The sequence below is a fragment of the Chiroxiphia lanceolata genome, chromosome 19, assembly GCF_009829145.1.
Source record: "Chiroxiphia lanceolata isolate bChiLan1 chromosome 19, bChiLan1.pri, whole genome shotgun sequence".
Lineage (NCBI taxonomy): Eukaryota > Metazoa > Chordata > Aves > Passeriformes > Pipridae > Chiroxiphia > Chiroxiphia lanceolata.
The window spans coordinates 11,884,988-11,910,055 of NC_045655.1; the positions used below are offsets into that span (position 1 = coordinate 11,884,988).

Here is a 25,068-nt window from a genome sequence, read left to right on the forward strand (position 1 = left end):
GTCCACAGCCTGTGCTGGAAGAGCCGTGTTCCCTCATCCCTGTGCACCCACGTCCTTCCCTGTCACTGCAGGGACTCCTCTGAACAGCCACCCTGCTCCCCTGAGCCTCCCGACCTTCATCCCACCCACACCAGCATCACTGCTGGGTTCCACCTGACCAGGGCTCTGGGGGGAGTGGGATGGGGAAGTGGCCATGGAAGACTTGGCCGAGCAGAGCCAAAGTGATTCCTTGCCTGTGGGGATGGGAACCATGAGCAGACCTCCCTCTCAGCTCTGAGTGCCTCAGCCCTGCCCTGCCATGCTCTCATGAGCTCAGACGTGCTTCCCAGGAGGATCTCAGTCTAGACCTGCAGCTCTCCACTGTTCCTGCTGTGATCCACCTTCTCCTGTTTAATTGCATCCTTTCTCAGCCCTGCTGGCCAGGATTCCCTGCTGCCAGCTGCTCCATACCAAAGGCAGCATGTGGTCCCTGCTGCTGCCATCAGGACCCCAATTTCCATGCAAAGTCAACCCTCTGGCCCCAGATTCTGGGCAGAATAACATAATAAACTGACCCCTAGTTCCTAGGGAATGCAAGGAACACCATGTCAGGTAAGGCATAGTAAGTGATCCCCTAAACCCAAAATGCAGAAGGATTATCTTCCAAAAACACACTTGGACACATTCTCTCACCTGTCACTCTTTTTAATGAAAAATCCTCCTATCTCAGGCTCTGCCAATGTCCTTTGTTTTGTCTTATTCAGCCACCTAATTCTAATTCCACTTTTGGGCAGGAAGAAACAAAGATATGGAAAGGAGAATGTTACTCATAAATATCAAGAGATCTTATCTCTCAGTTTCATTAGGCAAATTCATGGCCACCAAATGAATCAAAGTCAGATGCCACGGTCTGTGCCCTGAGCCAAAGGACCACCTTTTCCCAGGCTTTAGGGCCAGGTGTTTGCCTCCCTGCATGTGCAGGTGACCACATTCCCTCCCCACATGCAGCCTCAGCCCAGCACTGTTTGCACAGCCACGGCTTTGGTTGTTTTAGGCATTTAGGGGTCCCAACAACAAGGTTGGTTTTAACACTTCAGTGAGGGGAGCTTTATAGCCTAAAGACAGTAGGTAAAATATTTATTAGGAAGAATATCTATTTTTAAGTAAGTCTGATTTCAGTTCTATTATTTATGCATGTGCAGCACACAGACTTCCTTCCACACGGTAAATGTGAATCAAAGACTTGGGGCCGGGAACTGGAGCCCGGGGAGGGCGGGATCGGGAGGCAGGTGAGAAGGGGGCGGGTGGTGTTATGTGCCAAATCCAATACAAATCAAAACATGATTCATAAAATTGACTCTTCATCTCGTAAAAGAATCCCAGTGACCTCCTCTGCGAGACAGAGCAGACGCGTCTATTCCTGGCGCTGTCGCGCTCTTCCCAACTCGCTTCCTCTAGATGCGGGTGGGCGGGGAAGCGTGTGCTCACACGGGCACTGCCCTGGCTCCGGGAGAAGCAGCACTTGGAGCGTTAAACCTGCCGGGTGGGGCTTAACGGGGCACCCTCCTGTCCACCTGCCAGGGGCACTCCCGGGTAAGGTGAGCATCTCCTGCTGCAACTCCGGCTTTCCAGAAATTGTCCCCAGTATCCAACCTAAACCTCCCCTGGCACAGCTCGAGGCCATTTCCTCTCATCCTGTTCCTTGTTCCCTGGGAGTAGAGCCCGACTCCTGCCTGGCTCCACCCTCCTGTCAGAAGCTGGAGAGAGAGAGAAGGTTCCCCCCGAGCCTCCTTTTCTCACGCCGGTTGTTCTGCAGTGCCCCAGCCCCCGATGTGATGGGATGTGCTGTTATGAGCACAGTCAAGCTGCCTTAAAAATATGAGAGACATAAAATGGGTACAAAGCAGCGTCTTCATCAGCAGCAGTCATTGGGAATATGATAGGGATTTGTTTTCTCTTCTTACATTGAAAAGGCCAGAATAAATACTGGGTCAAAAATGTATCCTTGCCCTTTTAGTGGAAAAAATACTTTGGCAGGAGGGGAAATTTTTCACCAAGTAAGAAGACACAGGGAGCAAGAAGAGGTGATACAGCCACTGGAAGCAGAAAATTTGGGAGTTCTCTTTTCTCTTTGCCTCCACTGAACTAAAAAAGGGCTACTTGATGAATCAGTAGCTGTAGAGTTTAGTTAATGAGTGTATTTGACATCCTTGGACACCAGGCAGTGCACAAGTTAGAAGTCATTTAGACCGTGAAGCAACTGCCACGTTTCCCTCCAAAGGCAACTTCAGTTCACCACAAACGTAAAGATTTCTGTGTTCCTGCTGGCACAGGGGAGACTTAAATGACCCCTCTGAAGACTGACAAAAATTGGCTGCTTAATGGAGCTGTTTTTCTCATAAAGCCTGAGTGAGGCTGCACTCAATACGCTGGGGATGCGATAGATTGGATAGTTTGTAGGAGCCGTTAATAGAGTTCTCAAACTCCCGGCCATCCATCTCCATGAACGGCGTTCCAGACCCGCAAGCTCATTTGTTATCATTATCTCCCTTTGTCTCCAAGCAGCCCGGATAATTTGCGAGGTTATCGGGCTATGTGTGTTTAAAAACACGTGATAGATGTCACCTCTGCAGATATTCTCTGCTTTTCTCATTATTAGGCACAGAAGTATTTCCTTAAACACCGTGTCGCTATTACAGATCAGTATCAGCTCTGACTCAGCGACAAAACCACCCCAGTGCACTGGAAATAGGAGCCTGGGAACTCTACTGGCTGCTCCCGAGCCTGGCAAAAGCACTCAGCCCACAAGTCCTGGTTGCTGGTGCATCTTGGTGCAGAACCCTTGCCAAGCACATCTTCCTGCGGGGCAGGTGGGACCTGATGTTCCCCTCAGCCAGAGCAGAACTGGCTGATAAGAAACAACTCAGAGTGTTACAGGAACTTCTCCTACTGCCTTCACTTGGGCCTTGGGAATGTGAAAGTTTCACGGAGCTGCCCTTGGAATTGTCAGTGCAACGATGCAGAGATGGCTTTGGAAGCAGAACCAGAATCAGAATTGGTTTGGTTTGACGAGATAAGAGAGATAACAACCAAGAGACTTGGATCCCACCAAAAGAATCCCAGAATGGAGAAATCCAGCCCAGTCTGGCCCATGGAGTGTTAACCAAAAATGTTTTAGATAAAGAAACCCAAAAATCTCTTCCTACACCTGGGAAATGCAATTATCCATGGAATCAAGCGTGTTTTTCTAGTTCTCCTTTTACCATTCCCATGAAATACACCAGTTGAAACCTTTTCCTCATGCCTAGGATATTTCAAACCCAGATTCCTGATGCAGAGTGACACGGTGATCAACATCTATTTCCTAAGTTTTGGTGGGTTTCATGACTCAAGTGTTTGCTGCTGAAATTCAGTGGTTTTCTAAGAAACAGTGTGACCAGTCTGATTATAGTTAATGGCAGCGGGATGAACATACACACAAACTTCTCTTCTGCCACTTACACCAGGGAGTAGCCATCCAGCTGGGAAGTAAGGGCTTTCCTACATGGCAAAATGTGCATTATATAAATCTAAAGTGTGAATTTATAGCAGACTAATGACTTCCCATTAAGCTGCTGATTGAACGGTAAGGCTGTGGCAAGAACAAGAGGAGGCTTACTCCACTTCCAAAGCCCATGCCAAGAATTTCCATCCCCTGGAAGCACTGCAGCAGAGACAGCCTATTCTGGATTCATAACTCAATTTGTTTGGCATTTCCCATGCAGAAAACCCCTAAGAAGTCACAGCACAAGGCAACCCCCCCCCCCCAGACCACACACTGACAATGTGAAGTGAAGCTGGGCAGTGCCAGCCTTTGGGAGCTGGGGTGGCACTGCAATTCCAGGGTGAGAAACAACAAACCAGGTGTACAGGAGCCCAGAGTTTTGCCAGCCCATCTTTTACCCCTAAAAGAGATGGTGTTCAGGCTCCCACTGCCATCCCAGTGGGGTTCAGAGCCGGCTGGGTGCCTACCATCTCCTGCATCTTCAGCTCAAGAAGTGCCAGCTCCACATAGCAGCCAAAGCATCTCCAGCTTCACTTACTGCCTGGAAGCAGCTTCTGTGCCATTCCAGTTACACTCACTCTCTCTGCAGCTTCTTGAGCCTCTGACCCTGTACAGGAATCAGTGCCATCCCCAGCCCTGCTCAGCCTTGCCAGTGGAGAATCTCGGTGTCCTGAGAGCCGCTTTCCCCACTAAAAGCTGCACTCGAGCTCAGGGTCAGCCCTGAAAGCACCAAACACAAGGGACTCCTGATGCCTTGCAGCATTTTTATCTATCCTGGTTTTCAAACCTTCTGTGTTTCAACTCCGAACCATCACGAGCACAAACACAGATTGACACTGGCACAGATGATCAGATCCCTCCCCCACCACCAAGCACCAGTGTTCCTCCCTCTGGGAAGCACTGCCTCTCCCAGACCTCGCCAGCTCTGCTCCAGCTTCTCCCTGGTGGGAGTAGGTGCCAGCACAGAACTCCCTGATCCCAGGCTGGCCCTGTACCTGCTCTGGCACCCCCCCTGCCTGGCCCAGGCTGCCCATCCCTGTGCCCCACGTGCACTCGGAACTCCTTCCACACTTGTCCTGCCACCCACTCATCCTCCTTTCTGCTCCACCCCAGAGGTGGGCATGGAAGCATTCCCAGTCTTCACACACCCATTTTGAGTTTGTGTGGCAAGGTTTTGGCAGTGGGGGGGCCACAGGGCTGGCTTCTGTGAGCCATGGAGGAGCCCAGGCTGGAGCAGGGGCAGAGTGGGAGGAGTGAGGAGTCCTGAGGAGGAAGGAGATGCAGACACATCCTGGGATGAACTGACCACAGCCCCTGTTCCCTGTCCCTCAGTGCTGCTGGGGGGGAGGAGGGAGAGAACTCAGGGGTGAAGAAGAGCCCGGGAAGAAGGGAGGGGAAGGTGTTTCAAGATTTAGTTTTTATTTTTCATTATCATACTCTGATTTGATTGGTAATAAACTGATTTCCCCAAGTCCAGCCTGTTTGCCTGTGACAGTAATTGCTGACTGATCTCTCCCTGCCCTTATCTCACCCCATGAGCCTTTTGCTTTATTTTCTCTCCCCCTCAGCTGAGGAGGAGAGCGATGCAGCAGCTTTGGGGGCACCTGGTGTCCAGCCTGGGTCAACCCACCACAGCACATTAACAGATCAGAGGAGAGAGCGTGGGAGAAAGGGAGCAAGAGACTGCAAAATAATAAATAATCATGGAAAAAACTAGGGCACAGTAGTGTCACTGCTTTTGATGTTTCCTTCTCATCCTGCCCTGCCTCTTCTCCCACGGAAAGGGAACACTACAAGGTGGGAAGAAGCCCCAGAGCAGCAGGGACACAGAGCTGTGCCTGTTCAGAAGCACCAGTAGGATTACAGATAAATATTGAAGCTATCAAAGAAGCTTAAGGGATTTAGGAACCCACTCCCCATTATTATCCTCTCCGGGGGGAGGGGAAGAGATCTCTGCAGAGACCACAGCCAACACCAGCACGGTGCTGACCCCTCCAAACCCTGCTCTGGCTGTGAATATCACCTTGTTTGTTGGACAAGGGGGAAAAAAATGACAAACGTGGTTTTCATAACACACAGAGTCACCGTTTGTCACTCGTGGGTGCAACAGAGAGGCCAAGCCCTGTGAGACCCCACGGGCAGCGTGGGGGGCCCGGAGGGACCGTCCCTGTGTCACAGCCCGGCCGTGGGAGGGCAGGAGCAGCAGCTCCAGTCCCAGCACCTGGGCAGGACTGGGAGGTCTGTGTCCTGCCCAGGAGCTGGGATCCATCCCACAGCCAGCATCCCGCTTTCTCTTACTGCAGGAAAATCCTGAGAGAGCTGAAAAACGACTTGAGGGATGGTCTGGAACGAAACGCTGCTGGTTCTTCTGACGTGTGTGAGCGCAGACAGGGGGGAATTCCTGCACAAATCAATTCCGAGCCGGCGGGGCGGATGTGGGATGTTGGAACCTGCCTCCATTCAGCTCCGCTGCTGAGGCGTCACCGCAAAGCCTCATTAACAAAACACGACACTGGCCCTGCTCCCGCTCCCGCCTCCCCGCTCCGGCTGTCGGCCGCTGCACTGCCGGGAAGGAGGTTCTTAATTCACACCAGTGCAGGAGGATGTCTGATCTACAAAGGCAGCAGCAGCATCCTCTGGGACTGCCGGGCTCACAGCTCCGGGGCTCCAGCCCAGCTCCCACCCCACAGCCCCGGGCACGGCACAAATCCCTCTCATTCCACGATCCCATGGCACATATCCCTCTCATTCCACATTCCCATGGCACACATCCCTGATTCCATGATCCCATGGCACACATCCCTCTCATTCCATGATCCCATGGCACACATCCCTCTCATTCCACGATCCCATGGCACACATCCCTCTCATTCCACGATCCCATGGCACATATCCCTCTCATTCCACATTCCCATGGCACACATCCCTGATTCCATGATCCCATGGCACACATCCCTCTCATTCCATGATCCCATGGCACACATCCCTGATTCCATGATCCCATGGCACACATCCCTCGTTCCGTGCTCCTTGGGTCTCACCACCTTCTTCACCCAAAAACTCCCCCCAGATGGGCACAAGTGGGGCACAGTGAGGATGGGCTGAGGCCTTTCCCGGGCTGACCACAGACACAGGTTTCATTCTGTTCTCAGATAAAAACCCCTCAACTGGCAGGAGCCCAGCGGGACCCAACACAGCCTGATGCCAACCCTGAGCTCCCTCCTGCTCCCGTCCAGCCCTGGATTCCTGTGCAGGGATTATCAACACCATCCCAAGCCCCTTCTGCAGCTCTCACTGCAATTTTGGCTAATGCAAGCTCAGTCCTCCAGCAGCCAGAATGGTTTCTCTGCTACACTTTTAAGGGAATGCTGCAGTTTTAAACCACAAATTAAATTTTTAATGAAACTTCATAACTGTTGTACCCAAATGTAATGTAATATTGATAGGATCTGTGCATCCAGCTAGCATGAGACCGCCCTAGAAAGCTTTTTAGGATGTTATGCAATATAGAGCTAAATTAATTATTTGTAATGAAAGGAGCTGTGTCCCTATAGCATCACAGAAACCTACTAGTACAGAGACCACACTCCTCATTCTCACTGGGTGTAAATGTCAGGCAGTTTAGGAGGAACCTGACTTTTGAGATGGGAACAGCAAAAGAAAGGGAAGGGGAAAAGGGGAGAGAGTGAATGTGTGAGAGAGGGAGAGAGAGAGAGAGGGAGAGAGAGAGGGAGAGATCTGCAAAGGAAGACTGCAGCAAAATGCAGCAGAATTCCCAACTCCAGTGCAAAGTGTGTCTGTCACAGATGGGAATACTCCACCTCACAATCGGTATCTGCACTGGCTGCACCCCTGCCCGAGCTGCTCCAGCTGCACAGCTTAGCAGGCACAATACAAAAATGTTCTGCATACACACTATTCTCAAACAGAGCCATGGAGCAGCTCAGAGCTGCGGGCTGGTTCCCTACACCTGGTCCAGCTGCAGAAGGAAAAGGGCTTTGGAGTGGATCCTGCTGCACTCACATCTGGGCTCCGCACAGCCAGCGGTTCTGTGACCAGAGACCTTGCTGCAATTCTCCTAAGAACAAGCCTTTATATTAAAAAAACACAAAAAACTCCAAGGAAACAGCCTCATAGCCACGGCCACATCCTGCTTGGAGTACACTGGGGATGGGGGTGCACGGCCAGGGGCTGGAGTGGATGATCCTTCCAGAAACCTCAGTGACAACATGGGCACCACCAGCACAATCAGCAGCTCCATGCACAAACAAAAGGACCTGGGCTTCTCACTCAGGGAAATGTACCCATTGCTATTTCCCATTGCAAAACTGCTTCCATCCCATAACGGATCTTATTGTTCCCACTCTGCAGAGGAGACTGAAATGCGGAATCAGCGTCACCCCACAGGAGATGGTTTATGTACAGCAGGCTGCACAGGCAGGAGAGACAGCTTCCATTGCCTGCTCCCTGGGGCTCCAGCTCCTGGGATTAAAGAGATTTGTCCACTTTAAAAACTGTCCTTTCTGCATTTGTAATTCTGCTGTTCCCACACAAAGGTTAGTGTCGACCAGATGGAACATTTACACCCCTCACCTCTGTGCTGGCAGAGAGCACAGGCAGCCGGGGCTGCCGGGCCCTGGGGGGAGCACCCCGGGCTGTCCACAACGATCCTCGTCCATCACAAATACAAATGTGCCTGCTGGCTCCTGTTCAGAGCTAAATCATCTCCGAGGGTCCTTGAGAGCTGTGCTCAGCTCTTTTCAGCTAAAGAGCCATCAATCAGCTGCTACTGAGCGCTGGGGAAGAGGCAAGAGAAGAGTTAAAAATAATGGGGGGCTCCCATTACTTCATTACAGCCACACAGCTCCTAAATCTACAGAAGCAATAACAGATCCTACTGCATGATTCAGTGATTCTGGGAAAGCTGAAATCTTGATCATATTTTCTAGTTCTTTCTTTGCATTAGGAGCCACGGGGGTGATTTTGCTTATCTCTTGTAGCGCAGCTTTGTTGTTTTTTCCTATCCAGGCATTTCCGTGGTCTCCATCACCATAGTATCCAAGTGTTTATCTTATTGCATTTGTCACCTTGGTCTCATCTCCGCATAATGTGCAGTGGATGACAAAAGATTCCGAGGTAAATTGGTTCAGTGACACACACAGCTCTGGCAATACTGTGCAGATGTTAACAGAGGTGGGACCCGACTCTGCTGCCTCTCAGACCAGTTTACACTGGTGTAATTCTATTGCCTGCAGTAACATTGGTTTTGGGTTGTGTTCCTGCCTCTGGCAAAAGGATTAGACCTGCAGTCTTTTCAGCCTTTTCCATAGAACCCCTTTGCTAAAAAAAACAAAACCAAAACAAAACCAACCCAAAACCAAACCAGCACAGAAGGGAGACCGGTCTGCCCAGTAACCTCCATCCTGCCTGTCCCCTCCTTATCTCCCCTCTGCTCCATTCCTGTTGCACTGAAATGCTGTACAGCACAGAGAGCCAGCAGCAGGGACAGTAACCAGGGCAATAAAGCCAGAAGGGAACAACTGAGTGGAAATGTAGATTTTTCAAGCAGAATTTCATACAGCAAAGCAGGTGAGCAGCCCCAGAGGCGTGAACAGCCCCAGAAGTGAACACCACCACAGATGAGCAGCCCCAGAGGTGAGCAGCACCCCAGGTAAGCAGCATCACAGGTGAACTCATGGCTTTCAGGGGCTCTGAACTGCACGGGGCAGGAGCAGCAGTGAGACCCTGGAGCCTTAGGGAATAACTCTCTGCAGTCCCCAGGAGTGATGGGACAGGTTGGGTGGAGACAGCGACAAAAGCACTAAAGGATGCCCATGAAAGTGCCCAGAGGTGCTGAGCACCCCGACACAGCTCCAGACCTCTTGGACTCTTTTGTCCCAGCACTGCCCTGTATTCCCTGGGCTGGCATCAATGGACAGACCCAGCCACAACAGAGCATCACAGGGTTTGCCAACCTGCCATCTTCTTTCTGCCGACAACCCCAAGCCCCTGAGTTTGGCCATAAAATGCTGCTTTAACTATAACCCACAGAGCATGGCTGGATGGGGAAAGAGCCTCCCAAGGGCAGCTGAGGTGCCTTTGAGGAGGAAACACTCCATGCTCAGGCAGTGTGTCACAAACCTCTAGGGGCTGGATAAAGACCTGCTAAAGAAAAGGCATCAAACCCAGTCACAAGTGTCACCATGAGCCACTTGGGAAGCTCCAGCCCCGGGCGAGGGCTCCTCAGGCCCATTCCAGAGAGGAGATCAAAGGGTAAAGGACCATAGAATGGCTGTTTTATCTTTTGCAGATCCATGGACTGAAAGCCTTTGTATTTTACTGACCCACTTCACTAATCAAAATTAATTGCTTCATATTTCACAGGATAACTTGGCATTATGTAAATACTCCAGCCATATGTGCTGCTGTAGCACTGGGCAAGCCGAGCTGTGAGCTGAGCAGAGGGAACCACACACACTCCACCATTTACCCCCTCGGCTGCTCTCCAGGTCAGGGATTTTCTATCACGATACAGTATCACGGAGAGAAGACAATGATAAAGCCAAAAGGCAGGAGAAGCTCAGGGGCTGCGGGGCCAGGACAGTCTCACTCGTGCTCAGGTGTGTTGGCAGAGGGCAGGACTTGGGGCACAAGTGCAGGGGGACACTACACACTCACTGCTCCAGGGCTTAAGGGGAATCGGTCTTGGATGAAGTGCTGAAGATGAGAAAAGCGACAATTCCAACAGCCACGAGCTATTCCCACCAAGGACAGCTCCAGATACTACCCGAGTGGTTTTTCTCCCTGATTAATAAAAACAGCAAAGCAGCGACTGCTCCCCCGTGCCCACAGCGGAGCTGGGCACCGGCACCGGTGGGTTCATCTGTTCCGTGGGGACACGCAGCCACCGGGCCCGTCTGTGCTCCGGCGGCTCCGCTGCTCCCGGGCAGTGCACGGGAACGGCCCCACGCCCCAGGCGACACCGAGCCCGGGGGGCTGCCCGGGCATCCCCGGCAACACCCCCAAACCCCCGGCGCGGGCACCCCCGGGGCACCCCCGGCCCCGAGCGCACACAGCGCTGTGCCACCACCCCCGCACACGCACGTGCACCCGCAGGCACACGCACTGCCCGCGTGCACGGGCACACCCCCGCACACGCACCCGCACACACACACAGACACCCCGCACACACACAGAGACACCCCGCACACGCATCCCCCGCACACACACACAGCCACACACACCCGCACACACCCCGCACACCCCCCGCTGCACGATCTCCGCTACCCACGCGCGCCGCCCACTCCCGCGCCCATCCGCGCTCCCGCCCACCGACACGCGCGGCCCCCCCGCACACACACACGGACAGGGACACGCGGGCACGCTCACTCTCACACGCTCACTCGCACACACTCTCTCACACGCTCACTCTCTCACACACTCACTCTCCCTCTCGCTCGCTGTCGCGCCCCCTCCCCGCGGGACCCCCCCGCCGCGGGCCGGGATTCCACGCGCCGTGACGTTCCGCGGGCCCCGCCCGGGCGCTATAAAGCGGCGGCGCCGCAGCGGAGCCGGAGCCGGCCCGGAGCGAGCGGAGCCGAGCGGAGCCATGGCCGCGGGGCCGCCCGGCAGCCTCGTCCCGCTGCTGCTGCTGCTGGGGCCGGCGCTGGGACAGGGACTGGGGCAGACGCGCTTCGTCTGCACCTCGGTGCCGCTGGACGGGGACGTGTGCGCGGCCTCGGCGCTGGGCACCGGCTCGGCCGAGGAGCTGAAGGGCACCGTGCTGCAGCTGCGGGAGACGGTGCTGCAGCAGAAGGAGACGATCATGAACCAGAAGGAGACGATCCGCGAGCTCACGGCCAAGCTGGGCCGCTGCGAGAGCCAGAGCGTGCTGGAGCCCGGCGAGGCCAAGGGCAGGAAAGGCTTCGCCAAGAACACCATGGGCGACCTGTCGCGACCGCCCGCCGCCGAGACCCTCAGCCAGCTGGGACAGACGCTGCAGTCCCTGAAAACCCGGCTGGAGAACCTGGAGGTACGCGAGGAGACCCGGGGAGCCGGGCACCGGGGGAGCCGCCGAGCCGGGCACCGGGATCGGGAGACCCGCGGAGCCGGGCATCGGGGGAGCCGGGCACCGGGATCGGGAGACCCGCGCATCGGGGCATGGGGCGCCGCGGGATCCGCACAGGCGGGCACCGGGAGCCGCTGCCCGGCGGTAACAGCCTGTTCCTCTGCTCGCCCCTTGTAGCAGTTCAGCAGGATGAACTCCTCCAGCCAGACCAACAACCTGAAGGACATCCTGCAAAATAAGATCGACGACCTGGAGAAGCAGGTGCTGTCGCGGGTGAACAGCCTGGAGGAGGGCAAGCTCAGCCCCCGCAACGAGTCTGAGGAGCGCGGCAAGATTGAGAGCACCCTCACTTCGCTGCACCAGCGCATCAGCGACCTGGAGAAAGGTACCGGGCGCTGCCCACCCACCCCCGCCCGCCGCGGGACCCCCGGGCCGCCTTCCGGAACTCCCTCCGCCGCCGGGGACCGGGCGCTGCCGGCTGATGCGGAGCCGCTCCCGCGGGCGGCTCTGCCGAGCTGTCCCATTTCCCACCCCCGGAGCGGTCCCTCGCCCCCAGCTTTGCTTTCCCCCTGGCAGGGGTTTGGAACCGGCCGGTCTCTAAGTTCCCTCCCAACCCAAACCGTTCTCGGGTTGGGGCAGCCGGTGCCCGCGGGCTCTGCAGCCAGGGATGCTCCGGCCTCTGCCCGCCCCGGGGATTAGGGAGCCGCGCGGCTCCGGAGGGATTTGCTCCTCGCTGCCATCTCAAGGCCCGTTACATAACGGGATGGGGAGGGGGGGGAACCCCCAAAGGGGCAGAGAGGGGATCCGGCCGGAGCCCACCGACCCTCCACTCCCACAGGCCAGAAGGACAACCGGCCCCCGGACAGGTTCCAGCTCACCTTCCCCCTGCGCACCAACTACATGTACGCCAAGGTGAAGAAGAGCCTGCCCGAGATGTATGCCTTCAGCATCTGCATGTGGATCAAGTCCAACGCCTCCCCCGGCATGGGCACCCCCTTCTCCTACGCTGTGCCCGGGCAGGCGAACGAGCTGGTGCTCATCGAGTGGGGCAACAACCCCATGGAGATCCTCATCAATGACAAGGTACAGGCCCGGGGACTGTGGAGGGTGCTGGGAGGGGGGAACAAGCTGGGGGGACAGCGTGGGGTGCCCCACTGTGCACCACCCTGACCCACTGCCCACAGGTGGCCAAACTGCCCTTTGTCATCAACGACGGCAAGTGGCACCACATCTGTGTCACCTGGACCACGAGGGACGGCGTGTGGGAAGCCTACCAGGACGGCACACAGACGGGCAACGGCGAGAACCTGGCCCCCTACCACCCCATCAAGCCCCAGGGGGTCCTGGTGCTGGGCCAGGAGCAGGTAAGGGCCAGGGGGGCAGGCATGGGGGTCCCAGCTGGGCTGGGTGCACCCGAGGGAAGGACGGGGCCGCCCGGCCGCGTGCCCCCGGTGACGGCGGCTCCTCCGCAGGACACGCTGGGCGGCGGGTTCGACGCCACGCAGGCCTTCGTGGGGGAGCTGGCCCACTTCAACGTGTGGGACCGCAAGCTGAGCCCCGGTGAGGTGTACGGGCTGGCCACCTGCAGCTCCAAGGCGCTCGCGGGAAACGTCATCGCCTGGGCCGAGTCCAACATCGACATCTACGGCGGGGCCACCAAGTGGACTTTCGAGGCCTGTCGCCAGCTCAACTAGAGCCACGGACAAGCGAGAGAAACCTCCTCAGCGGGTTCTTTGATTTAGTTTTGTTTTCCTCCTTTTTTTTTTTTGCGCAAAAACAACTGAGAACGAAGCCACCCGTCTCGTCCCGGGCGCAGGGATGCCCCGGCAGTGGGGCACCCGCCCCCGGAGCCCCACGACCCTCCGGTTTCTGTCTTGCCAACGTCCTTCAACGCCTGCGTGCCTTGGCCTGGCGCGGCTGCGCCCCCCCCGCCGCCCCCCCGAGCCCGGCCCCTGCTTCACCGCCGCTTCCCCCGGGCACTGGCGCCTTAAAAGGCTGCGGGGCCCGGACAGGAGCCCCCTGGGGCTCCTCTTTCTCCAGCCTGACCCCCCCGGGAGGGTGGTGGCCCCGGAGCCGGGGGAAGGCTGCAGCATCCCCTCCAGTTGTGCTCCAAGCCAGGGCTGTAACAGCAGCTGGGACTCCAAGGAGGGGGTAACCCCTCCGTTCCCACCCCCGGGGTAAGGAGACACCCCCTCTTCCCAGGTGAGCCCCGGTGCCCCCTTCCCCGGCCGGCGCTGCTCCCGAGCACCACAGCCATAGCCCCGGGCTGCGGCGGGCACCGGGGCGGGACCCCCGGCGGGACCCCCCCACTGGCCCCGCTCCCCAACCTGCCGCACTCAGGTACCCCCGGCCCTGCCGCCTGCAGCCCCCGAGGCCTCCTAGCTGGTGACAAATAGCCTTTACCATCCCCTCAAGTCCAGCTCCCACTGACAGGTCTGAAGCCTTTCTGCTTTTGATAATACACTCTCTTGTTTCTCTTACTGTAAAGGGAAGTTTATTACCAATTAAAAAAAAAAAAAGGGTATTTTTATGAAGATGAAAAAAATAGAATTATCAGTGCTCCCTGAGAAAACAAAAGTGCTTTGAGATTCTGCAGGATAAAAAGAGATAAAGAAGCGTATTTTGAGATAACAGATGCATTTTGTATGGTTTCCTTTTCTAAACTCCTGGTTTGTACTACAGATTGCAGAAATCACCCCCCAGCCCCCTCCCTGCCCACCCGGGGCTGCCCTGGGCGGCAGTGGAGGATGAGGCAGAGAATTCACACAGGGCTCCAGAGCCTCCCAACCAACTCCAAAGACGCGGCAAAGAGACGTGCGGAGCGGAGGGGCCCGTGCGGAGCCACCGGCCGGGAGCACAGAGCCAGCCCGGCCACCGCTGATCTGGGGACCTGGCACGGGCAGCGACACCCCAGAGCGAGACACCTGCACGGCCGGGGCTCAGGGCAGCGGATCTTCAACTGTGCCCTTTTTCCAAGCCAAACCCCAAACCACCGTGAGTTAATTTGAGTTCCTCCCAAGCCCCTGTTCACCATCGGCGACGAGCACAACCTGCTGAGAACAACGAGACCGCGGCACGGGTTTCACCTCCAGCCCCAGGTGCGTTGGATTTGCCAAAAAAAAAAACCACAAAAGGGTGTGATGTCAACACAGTGTACATAGTGTACAGTAGGGGAGAGATTAATGTATCTTAATTTGTCATTATTTTGCTAACCAAAGCTGTACATTTTTCCTATTCTGGCTCTGTCTCCTTTGGGATTTGAACGGGTTCCGATACCCCGCGCATCCGGCCCGCATCGGCAGTTCTGACAATGCACTGTTTCTACGGATTCTCATGCTTTTTCCATTTTATTGCTGGGATTACATGAATTGTTGACTTTATTTTTACACAATAAAGAGTGAAGAAAGACACCGGGTTCTCTCACATGTGTCTGTTCCCTGAGCAGCCAGTGCTCGGGAGCTGGTCTTTTTCCAGAGGAAGGTTTTGTCTGTGTAAAGCAGGATTTCTGCCCAGTTCCCCTTGGAACTGGCTCACACACCCTCTGAGCCTGCCTGCCAGGCTCTCTCCTTCTCCTGTGCCCTTAGACCGTGTCTTTCACTGGTTTACGTAACACATCACACAGATTGATGTATTTTTTCCCCAAGACACAGGCTGGAAGCTCAGCTCCCTCCGGGTCCTGCCAGGCTGGCATGAGGGAACAGTGACACCCCCAGGGCTCTGCTGTGGGCACCGTGACAACCTCTGGGACCGGCGTCCTCTGCTCCCACCCCCGGGCGTTCACTCGTCCCTTGGGAGCCAGGCAGGGCTTGGGACACAGTTCCTGGAAGGCAGCACTCTGGGGGGGGGGAATCTGAGTGAGTGGCTTGGTGTGTGATGGGGCTGGAGGCCACCCCTGTGCCACAGCCATGGGCAGGGCAGCACAGGGTGCCCGATGCTGTCCCTGGGTGCTACAGCTTCCCACCTGTCCCACATCTGCAGCAGAGCAGCTGTGCTGGATAAATTGCTTATGGAATCAAAGATACAAGCAGGGAAATTGTTATTTACTCCTTAAAGCCAGTCAAAACCAATCCACTCCCACACAGAGCCCCCTGTAACTCCCCCACCCCACAGGAGCTGGGAACAGGAGCTGTGTGGGTCCAGTCCTGTGGTGCTGCCTGGGGCACGGGGCAGGACATGGTGACACCAGCACTGCCCTTCCTTCCTCCATGGCAGCAAGGACGTGGTGACACCAGCACTGCCCTTCCTTCCTCCATGGCAGCAAGGACATGGTGACAGCCCCAAGAGACACTGCTGGTGTAACCCAGCAGAGCCCTTGCTCCTGCTACACGTGTAGCCAGCGAGTCTCAGCTTCAGGGGCTGGTGATGGCTGTGGTGAGGGTCACAGTGAGGGCCCTGTGGCCACTTGTGCTGCATCTTCCCAAGCAACATCTCCAGCCCCTGTAGCCTCTGCTAATTACAGACAGCCTTTCTCTTCTTGTTTCTCACACTGGCTGCCCCAGCTCATGGTGTCCCTGACTGGTCACCTGCCACCTCCCACACCTCCAGCAGCCACCCCGGGGTCCCTGTCCTTCACCCAACCCCTGCCACCCTCATAAAGCCTCTCCTCCTCTGGAGTGTTTGTTCCAGATCCTTTCCAGGATTCCTCTGGAGTGTTTGTTCCAGGTCCTTTCCAGGATGCCTCAAGCCATAACCATTGGAATACAAAGAACAGGGCGAGGGAGATGCCTCGAGCCATGTCTGGGACCCAGGGTGTTTTCTCACTCCACCAGCCACGAGCAGAATGCCAAGTGCTGGGCACCCTCGAGAGGGACAGTGGGCACCAGGAATCCTCTGGGGGCAGGAGGAAAGGTGACACATCAGAACTGTTCCAGGGCAGTTCACTGAGCCCCGGGGGACAGGCTGGGTGTGATGTGCCACTCATCCATCACCCCCACGGGTGGTTAGAGAGGAAGGAGGGGGCTGCCGAGGAGCTCAGGCCGTGGCTGAGGGGGCAGGACAGGGACAGGGTGGGCAGCAACACGGGCACAGGGTGTGATGGCAGCGGGCACTGAGGGGCGGTGAGAATGGTGCAACCAAGAGCTCCCCCACCCCAATTCCTCAGATCCCCCCTGGTGCAGAAGGGATTTAGAGCAGCATCTTGCCAGCCTTACAAAGGCAGCAGCACTGCAGAGCCCCCGCCAGCCCCCCCAGCACTGCCCCTCCCCAGCCCTCGGAGCAGCCCAGCCCTCTCCAGCGACGCAGACACCGTCCCCCCCGCCCCCAAAAACCAGCTGCTCCAAGGACAGGCTGTTGGGTTTTGTGTCACTGGGAACAGCCTACATCCTGCAAGGGGATGCTATTTATACCCAGGGAACGGGTGGCAGCTCCTGCCTCACGCTCAGCCCCCAGCCCCAAGCAGGGCCCTGGCCTCGGGGTGCTGCTGCCTCCACAGCCACCCTCAGCCATGCCCGTGCCAAGGTGAGACCCCAGTGCCCACCCACTGCTGCAGGAGGGGAAACGATACCCTCAGCCAGAGGCTTGTGCTGTTCTGCAATCTGAACTGCAATGAAAACATTACACTAACGGGCTTTTTTGGTTTTTCTGGGGTATCTGGCAAATGCTGCTGTGGTGGAAGGGGGGCTGTCCTGTGCCCCAAGGCAGTGGCACAGCCATGGCAGAGCCTGGGGAGGCTGTGGGGGATGGCTGAAGGGGCTGGAACTGGAGCAGCCAAGACTTCTGTATCAAGGGGGTAACAAACCTCCCAGCTCATCCCAGCCCACACTCCTCAAAGCTGTGAGGGACCCTTGATCTGCCTCTCAGCCCCCCAAAAGCCTGTGGGTATCGAACCCCTCATGAATGCAGCTGCTTCGGGACTGGAGAAGAGAGGCTGAGCAGCCCCAGGCCATCCCCGTCCATCCCTCCCCTCCCAGCTCTGGATGCCACAGCAGCTCCAGACACACGACCTGCGTGTCCCGGCGCTGTGGCTGCTGCAGCAGCTCCTGTGGGAAGGAGGGAGGATCCCGGGAGAGGTGAGGAGCAGCCCTGCCCATCAATCAGACCTGACACCTCACCCTGCACCAGAAACTGCCGTTGTGGGCTGGGGGCTGTTCGGTGGCACCAGCTCCCCGGTGACAGCCAGCCCCGTGTCCCCTGCGAGCACAAGGATCAGGGAGCGCGTTCCCGCCCCGGCACCGAGCGCTAAATCCAGGAGCTTTTAGAGTAGTGGAGCAGATGGAGATCTTGGGCTGCGTGAGGACAGGCCCCACGGCTCCCATCGGGAGATGGCTCAGAAATACCGACGGGGGCGAGGGAGAGTCCTTAAGGGCAGGACACAGCTGGGATTTACAGCTCTGATCCGGCTCCTCGCTGGCGATTCACACGGGCGGGAAACGCTCGCCGGGTCCTTAGCACTGGTACCACCCTCTGCTGCCCCCGGCACCATCCTCTGCTCCCCCCGCTCGGGGCGGCTCCTCCGAGGGCTCTGAGCGGTGAGAGGAGGTGATGGGCAGATGAAAAATTAAAGCTGCCGCGTTTTATAGTGAAACACCCCTGAAAACCAGAGACAGCCGTGTCCTGAGACGGCCTCTCCCGCATCCCTGCCTGCACGGGAGCGCCTGGGGCCGCCCGCGAGCGGAGCTGCCTGCGGCACTGGGACCGGAGCGTCCCAGAGCATCATCACCACGCGGCACCCGAGGCACTTCACAAATGCCGTTGGATTAATTAGCAGCGAGTGTGTCATGCCGTGTGCCGGCCTGCGCGGCGTGCCGGGAGCACATGGCTCCAGGAGACCCGGATTAAATATGGATGAGACGCGGGGCGGGGAGCGGCGGGAAGAGCCCCCCCAGAGCAGCAAGGGGGGCTCAGCTCCGTGTCTGGGCAGGGCTGCGTCAGGGAAACCACAGAGACGTCGGCACAAGGATACAGAAATCCCTCTGTCTTCACCACACAAAAATTGGAGGTGATTGGGGGGGAGGTGTGCAGGCAAGACATCCTTCCCCTCCCCAGCAGGGATCCAGACGCAGCAGCGTCATGAGCAGTGATGCTGTTGGGAGCTCAGGCAGCAGCTCCAACCTGCACGTGAACACCCCGAGCAGCGAGTGGGGGCCGAGGGCTCAGCTGGGCACCACCAGGAGGGTCCAGGCTGTGCAGGGGCTGCCAAGCACCATCCAAGGCTCCCCAGGGACACGGCTCCGAGAAGCACTTGCAAGGTGGCTCAGGGGGAGCACAGGGAGATGGGCAGCCAAACACTGCATCTGGGGCACCAGGCAGGGCTGGGGGAAGTCCTGGCTTAGGGAGGGAAAGCGTCGGCCCTCTGTGAGGGCAGGAGGGGAGCAGGACCCTGGAGCTGCAGGGCACCAGCTGGGGCACAGCAGGCAGCTGGAAACCACCCCGGGCACTAAGTGAAGGCCAACAGACCATTCGGGTCCCAGGCGTGAGTCACCGCTGTGACTGTCCCTCAAATGCCACTCAGGAGCCTTTGCTGGCAGGGCATTGTCTCCTCCGTCCCTGTGGCACTGCCCGGGCATCCTGCCAGCACAGCCGGGGAAGGGGCTTCCTCGAGCCCTTCCTCCCGCCGGGGGACCCAACCAGACCTGGCCAGGGCCACACAGAGACAACAACTGCAGAGCAAACTTCGCTTTTCACACCTTCCAACCCTCTCCAAGGTGATGCCTCCCCATCCCACCCCCACCAGGGGCAGGGAGCTGCCAGGAACACGGGTCTGACCCCCCCTTTTTGCCTTCTCAGAATAATTTCACAGCCTTTTCCCGGGCTCCTCCTCCTGCGATTTTCCCGGTTGCTGCCGAACGCCACCTTGACAGCTGCTTCCTCCACCCTTCCCATTCATCCCTGATGGATTATGCAGAGGCTGGGATCTCAGACTCCATCAAGGAGTTCTGGGGGGATGATCCTCTGGCCGGGGATCCTACGAGGGATCCCCCCCCCCATCCCAGGGGCACAGAGGGGAATAACAACTTACTCCCCACCGGAGGGTCCCCGACTAAGCCCCGTTCCACCCCCGGAGAGCCTGTGGGGCAGAAGGAAGACTCTGTCTTCCAAAGCTGATTAAAAATAGATGCAGCATCTCGCTAATTATGCTTATTAATTAGCAGTTGTGGAGCAGGGTGGGCACAGGAGGGGGCACACAAGGGCGGGGGGTAAAAGTGGGGTCAGAGCCCACCCTGTGCTGCCCTGGCATCCCCAACCCCCGCAGGTTCCCCACACCTTCCAGGGTACTGGGGCAGCACATCTGGGGGGTCCCCACGCCCCCAGTTCCCTCCCTATCGGCAACAGATGCCAAGCTCCACAGCGCTGCTGGAAATCAGGTCAGCAATAGCCTGCAGCAGACTGAACATTCCTCATCCTGCCCAGGCTCTGGTACCAGTGGGAGATGCCACAGGGCAGCCCCGCGCCAGGAGCCACCCCCGGCCCGGCTGGCAGAGTGGGAAGGAGGGACGGAAAAGTCTGGATCGCCCCATAAATCCCCTCCAGCCAGAAGGGATGAGGAGGGAGGCAGGGCTCCCTCACGCTGCTGACTCAGTGCTTGGGGAAGCTGGGGAGTGGCAGCAGCCCCCCGGACGCCCCCACACACCCCGAATCTCTCACCCAACACCTGATGGGGGGGGGAAAACCCCGCGGGGACAAAGCTGTGCTGATTTATTCCCTCTGGAAAGGTGAGCAGGACCTCGAATGCCCACAGAGCCCAGAGCGACAGCACGCACCCCCAGCTCACACCAGCCTTTCCCTTCCAGCCCCTCCAAATCCTCCCCATGCCCAGGGACAGGCAGGGGCTCCATGCACCGGTGTTGGCTCTGGGATGGGCTGCTCCGCAATTGGCAACGCTTTCTGCTCCCTCCCTGGATCCCATATGTTGGTCCATTAATATTCATGAGCTCTGTGGAAGCATCCGGAGCTGGGAGCGGAGCCCCGGCCCCGGTACAGCCCCGGTCTCGGTGCTCGGGGGCCCGAGCTGCCCGATCCCCCGGGACCCCACAGCCCCTCTGCTGCAGCTCGACCCCTCCTCAGCCTCATCCGCACTCCCGACATCCAGGGCCCTTCCCGAGGGCTGGAGCAGGGGCACCGTCCCTCACACACTCCCGCTGTGGCTCTGCCCTCCTTTCCAACCGCTCCTGCGATTCTGGGAGCAGCTCCTGCACCCTCGGCTGCTCCCCTCGCTCCCAGCGCAGTTTGGCTGATCCCGGGCGGGAAGACGGAGAACAGCAGCGGCGCGGGGAGGTTATTTCCAGCAAAGTGGAATTTATCCACCTGCAGCCAGAGGCTCGAGGAGGCTCCGGGCAGGGACCACCCAGCCCTGCCTGACCCTGGGGCTTCGGCCCCGGGCTACAGAGGGGGACTCAGTGGAGCACCAGGAGAGCTGGGAAGTTGTCCTCAAGGGATTAGGATTTCCCACGGGTGGGGTAGAGCCTGGCTCCTGCCCTGCCCCACCACCCACCCTGGGACCACAGAGGTGTCAGGAAGGAGCAATAACCACATCAAATTAATTGGATCCCGCTTTACTGCAAACAAAGAGGAAGCAGGTGACATTTACCTAGCAGAGTAATTGATATCTGAGCAATTTGTTGGAGTAACCTCATTATATGCCAGCTGGATTTCCCAAACCCTCCCAATCCCACTCATTACGAACAAGGTTTGTGTGTTAATCAGAGCTCTTTAATCACGGGGCTGCCCATCATCATTCCAGCAAGTTACAAAGCCTCCAGATTTATCACAGACCCTGAACACTCTCCTAAGAATCTGCTGGATGTTTTATCAGCAGGCGACGATGCTCCTTGGGAAGACACTGGACATTTCCCTCCCAAGCAATGGCTCAGGAGCAGAGCTGGCTCCTGGCACCACCTCTCCTCCCTTTCCTCCCCTCCCCGCCGGCAGCTCTCCCTCCCTCCCCGGCTGATCAGCTCCTCCTCACCCTCAGCACACGATCAGGAGCTGTTCCCACACCACAGAAACGGCTCCAGTCCAAACAGGGCCCGGGAGGTGCCAGTGCCTCTGGCAGAGCCACCCACACCAGGAGGGCACGTTCAGCAGCACCCCCTGGGCACGGGGCTGCTGGTTCCTGAGCCCAAACCCCTCCTTGGGTCGCTCAGCCTGGGCAAGGCTTCACCTCTGCCCCCAGAGGCCCCAGCCCTGCCAGCCAGGCCCCCTCTGGGCAGGGGACACGTTACCCTGGGTATGGAGGAGAAGGTGCCACAAAGAACTGGGTCCTTGCTGAGCTGCCCAGGAGCTCCCACACCCCTGCCCTCCCCCAGGAGGGGACACAGCCCCAGCCCCCCAGCAGGAGAGATCCGTGTGCCCCCCAGATCTGCCACCTTGCTCAGGCTGAGCCCCGTATGAGCTGCTCCATCACCCTAATGACACAGCTCATAATTATCTCATTTGCTATTAATTTGCTTGTCAAGAGAAATTCCACTCATTTGCTTTTAATTAATGGGGCCTTAAAATAAAGCCATGGAGCTGGGAGGGCTCTGGTGAGAGGTGTCTGCAGCAGGATCAGAGAGGATCAGCCCAGACCAGCAATGGGAAGGGCAGTCGGATGGAGAACTATTTATAGGACAAAAGGACGGGAAAATCCAAAAAAAGGACAAAGGGACAAAAAAACCTGCAAGGGAACCATGATGCTCCCCCAGCTCCCTCTGCACACCCGGGCACTGTCCATGGGCACTGGACACTGCATCCAAGAGGCCTCTGGACACCCCGACAAGGCTCAGCTGCCACAGTGGGAACCAACACAAAAAATGCCTGTTTGCAGCCAGAGATGGAGGCTCAGAGCTGAGGAACAGCATCCCTGCTCCGAGAGCCAAGGGGACACAGCTGCCCCAGCCAGCCCCAGGAGCACCAAACACACTGGGAATGTGGGAACAGAGCGGGGGCTCAGCAGCCTGGGTGCACCCAGACTACGGCTCAGTGCTGCCAGTCTGCAGCTGGACCAGGATTTTGGCAATCACGAGAAACAGCCCCTCCTAAATCCACCTAACCACGCCAAAAGGGGAGAGGGATGAGAACTGGGGGCGGGGAGGGGGGAAATCCCAATAAGACACTTCCCCCGTCCTCAGCATGAGTGTCCCGAAATACAAACCCTGAGTCACCAGAGCTCCACCCGTGCAGTACAAACTCACAGGCAGCACCTACACTGCCACAGGCTCCAGACACGGAGGTGGGAATTCATCCCACCCAGCCTCAGACACCTGTGACAGAGCTGCTCATCCAGACTCCCTTGAAACCCAGCGAACAAACAGATTTTCATCCTAAAACATCTTCTCTCCCTTCTCCAGGGACCCCAGATACACAGTGTGCATGTGGGGATCCTCCCTCCTGATCTCTGGGTGTCCACAAAAATCAGGGGAAGCAGATCCAGATAATCTGTAGCAGAACAAACCATTCATCACCTGACCGTGCCAGAGCCATCACTGCCACATCCCTGATCCCAGCACTGCTCCAGACCCACACCCTGTTCCCCAGCAGCACTGAGGGGTCACCAAGTCCCAAGACCCCTGCAGAGACTCCTGAACAGTCACAGATAGAAACAGTGAAGAGGAAAGCCCCCCTGGTGATAACAAAAGGCTTTACAACCAGTCAGTAATAAGTATTTTCCTCTGGTTCCCAACAATTTAACACCCAGAACAGCCAATTTCCAGCAGAGTTAAAAAGGACAAGACACGTATGAGTTTACTTCGAAGGACACTCAAGCTCCACTCTCTGAGTTTCTATTAAGAGGTTTCATGCATTACAAAGCGATTTTCCCTTCCCAGGGGTATAAGCCAATTAGATAAAGACCAAGTTAATCCCTTATTGTGTCCAAAGAGCCACAAGCAAACACCAAACACAAAGATTAGTCCTTTCCTTTAACCACCCTGGGTTTGGGCAGCTGGGAGAGCATCCCATGGCACAGGCAAACCCCAAACCCAGGGGAGCAGAGCCCCAGCTCCAACAGGGCTGCACAGGGGCTGCCAGGTGCCACTGGCACAGCACCACCATCCTCCACCTAAACCCTACCCAGGTGACTTTAATCCAGAGTCATCCGAGTTTACCTGTACTTGGAATGAGAAGAGTTCAGAGACTCACGCAGAGGGAAGTCAGGGCAGTGATGCAGAGCCATGTGATTGGGTTTTTGATGCCTGGTTTTTTTTAACTTGAGCTTCTTTCCTCACTCCCTGCTGGGCCAGCCAAGGACAGCAGCACCCCCAGCCCTGGATCCCTCACAGGGTGAGCTCATGGACCCCACATGTATCAGAACACCCAGGCCCCAGTGGGAAGAGGGAACTCCCAGCAACAGACCCCAAACAGCCACAGCCTCACGTTCCTATTGACAAACTGGGCTCAGTTCCTTGAGCTTCCACCCAAGCCACAGCTTTGGCTGCAGAACCTCCCCCAGGCAGCACTCCCCAACTTTCTCATTGTCAAATACCAACCAGATACACACACAAAAAAAATCACCAACAGATCAGGAGATAATAAAACCACAGACACTCACCCATTCAGCTGCACAGCCAGGTCAGGGGAAGCCACAGCCCATGTGCTGAGGGAACCTGTTTTCCAGCAGAGCCATCCCAAAACTGCCCTAATCCCACAGGCCTCTGGCACAGCTGAGCCAAATAAGGGGCTTCAGCACAGCTGGGATCAATCTGCAGGGGGAGTGGGGTGATCCAGGGACGAGCCTGGGCTGGTCCTGTGGCCCCCAGCACAGGCCAAAGCTTGGGCCAAGGTAACGAGCAATTCCAGATGGATTTCCCTGGTGTTCTGCCCAAGAGAGGTGGGCAACAGTTGCCCCTGCCCATAGTGTGCCAGCTGTGCCCAAATCTGAGACAGGCTGTAAGGGACTGTCCCCATGGTGGAATGAGGAATGGATGAACTGACAGCAGTGCTGTGGCCCCTGGGAAGAGCCAGGACAGGTGCCAGACCAGTTCCTCCCAGTAAGAGCTCCCAGGTCGACAGCCCCGCACAGGAGGCAGCTGGGGCTGTGGGGTGCCCAGCCCAGCAGGGCAGAGCTGTGCACAGCCAGTCCAGCCTTGCAAAGCCAGACTGAGTGCCCTGCAGGGACACTGGGCCAGGAGCCCCCACAACCCCCCCACATCCCTGGGATCAAAGGAGCAGCTTCCACCGAGACGGTTTTCCCTTCCCAGTCTCCGTCCACCCACGTACAAACTCTGCTGTGAAACAGCTCTGAGGCTTCCCAGGAGACAGCGGGGCCTGGGAGCTGCAGCTGCTGCAGCTCTGGCTTTCAAAACACATCAGCGAGGGTTTTTGGGCAGTGCCCTGCCAGTACCTGTCCCTCCCTTCACCACTTGTTCAGACGGGCCCCCAAAGCTCCCGAGATGGGCCCTGGGCATGCCAGGCTTTTTGCTTCCTCCCTTTTCCCACCCAGGTTTTAGAAGGAAGTGCAGAAGGAACCAGCCCAGACTCCAGCCCAGCAGACAGGTAGAACAGGCTGGATTTTGTCCTCCCCACCCAGAGCTGCTCCAAGATTGAGAAAAGAACAACAAAA

General features: G+C 57.3%; 1 protein-coding gene across 1 annotated transcript; it reads left to right on the forward strand.

Annotated features, from left to right (window-relative positions):
- Positions 1-11,025: 11,025 nt before the first annotated feature.
- NPTX1 (neuronal pentraxin 1) lies at positions 11,026-15,001 on the forward strand. Its single transcript, XM_032706686.1, has 5 exons — positions 11,026-11,555; positions 11,769-11,976; positions 12,430-12,674; positions 12,776-12,955; positions 13,064-15,001. Exons 1-5 carry the CDS (start codon positions 11,133-11,135, stop codon positions 13,283-13,285), a joined length of 1,278 nt encoding a protein of 425 aa, XP_032562577.1. The 5' UTR covers positions 11,026-11,132; the 3' UTR covers positions 13,286-15,001.
- The last annotated feature ends 10,067 nt before the right edge of the window (positions 15,002-25,068 follow it).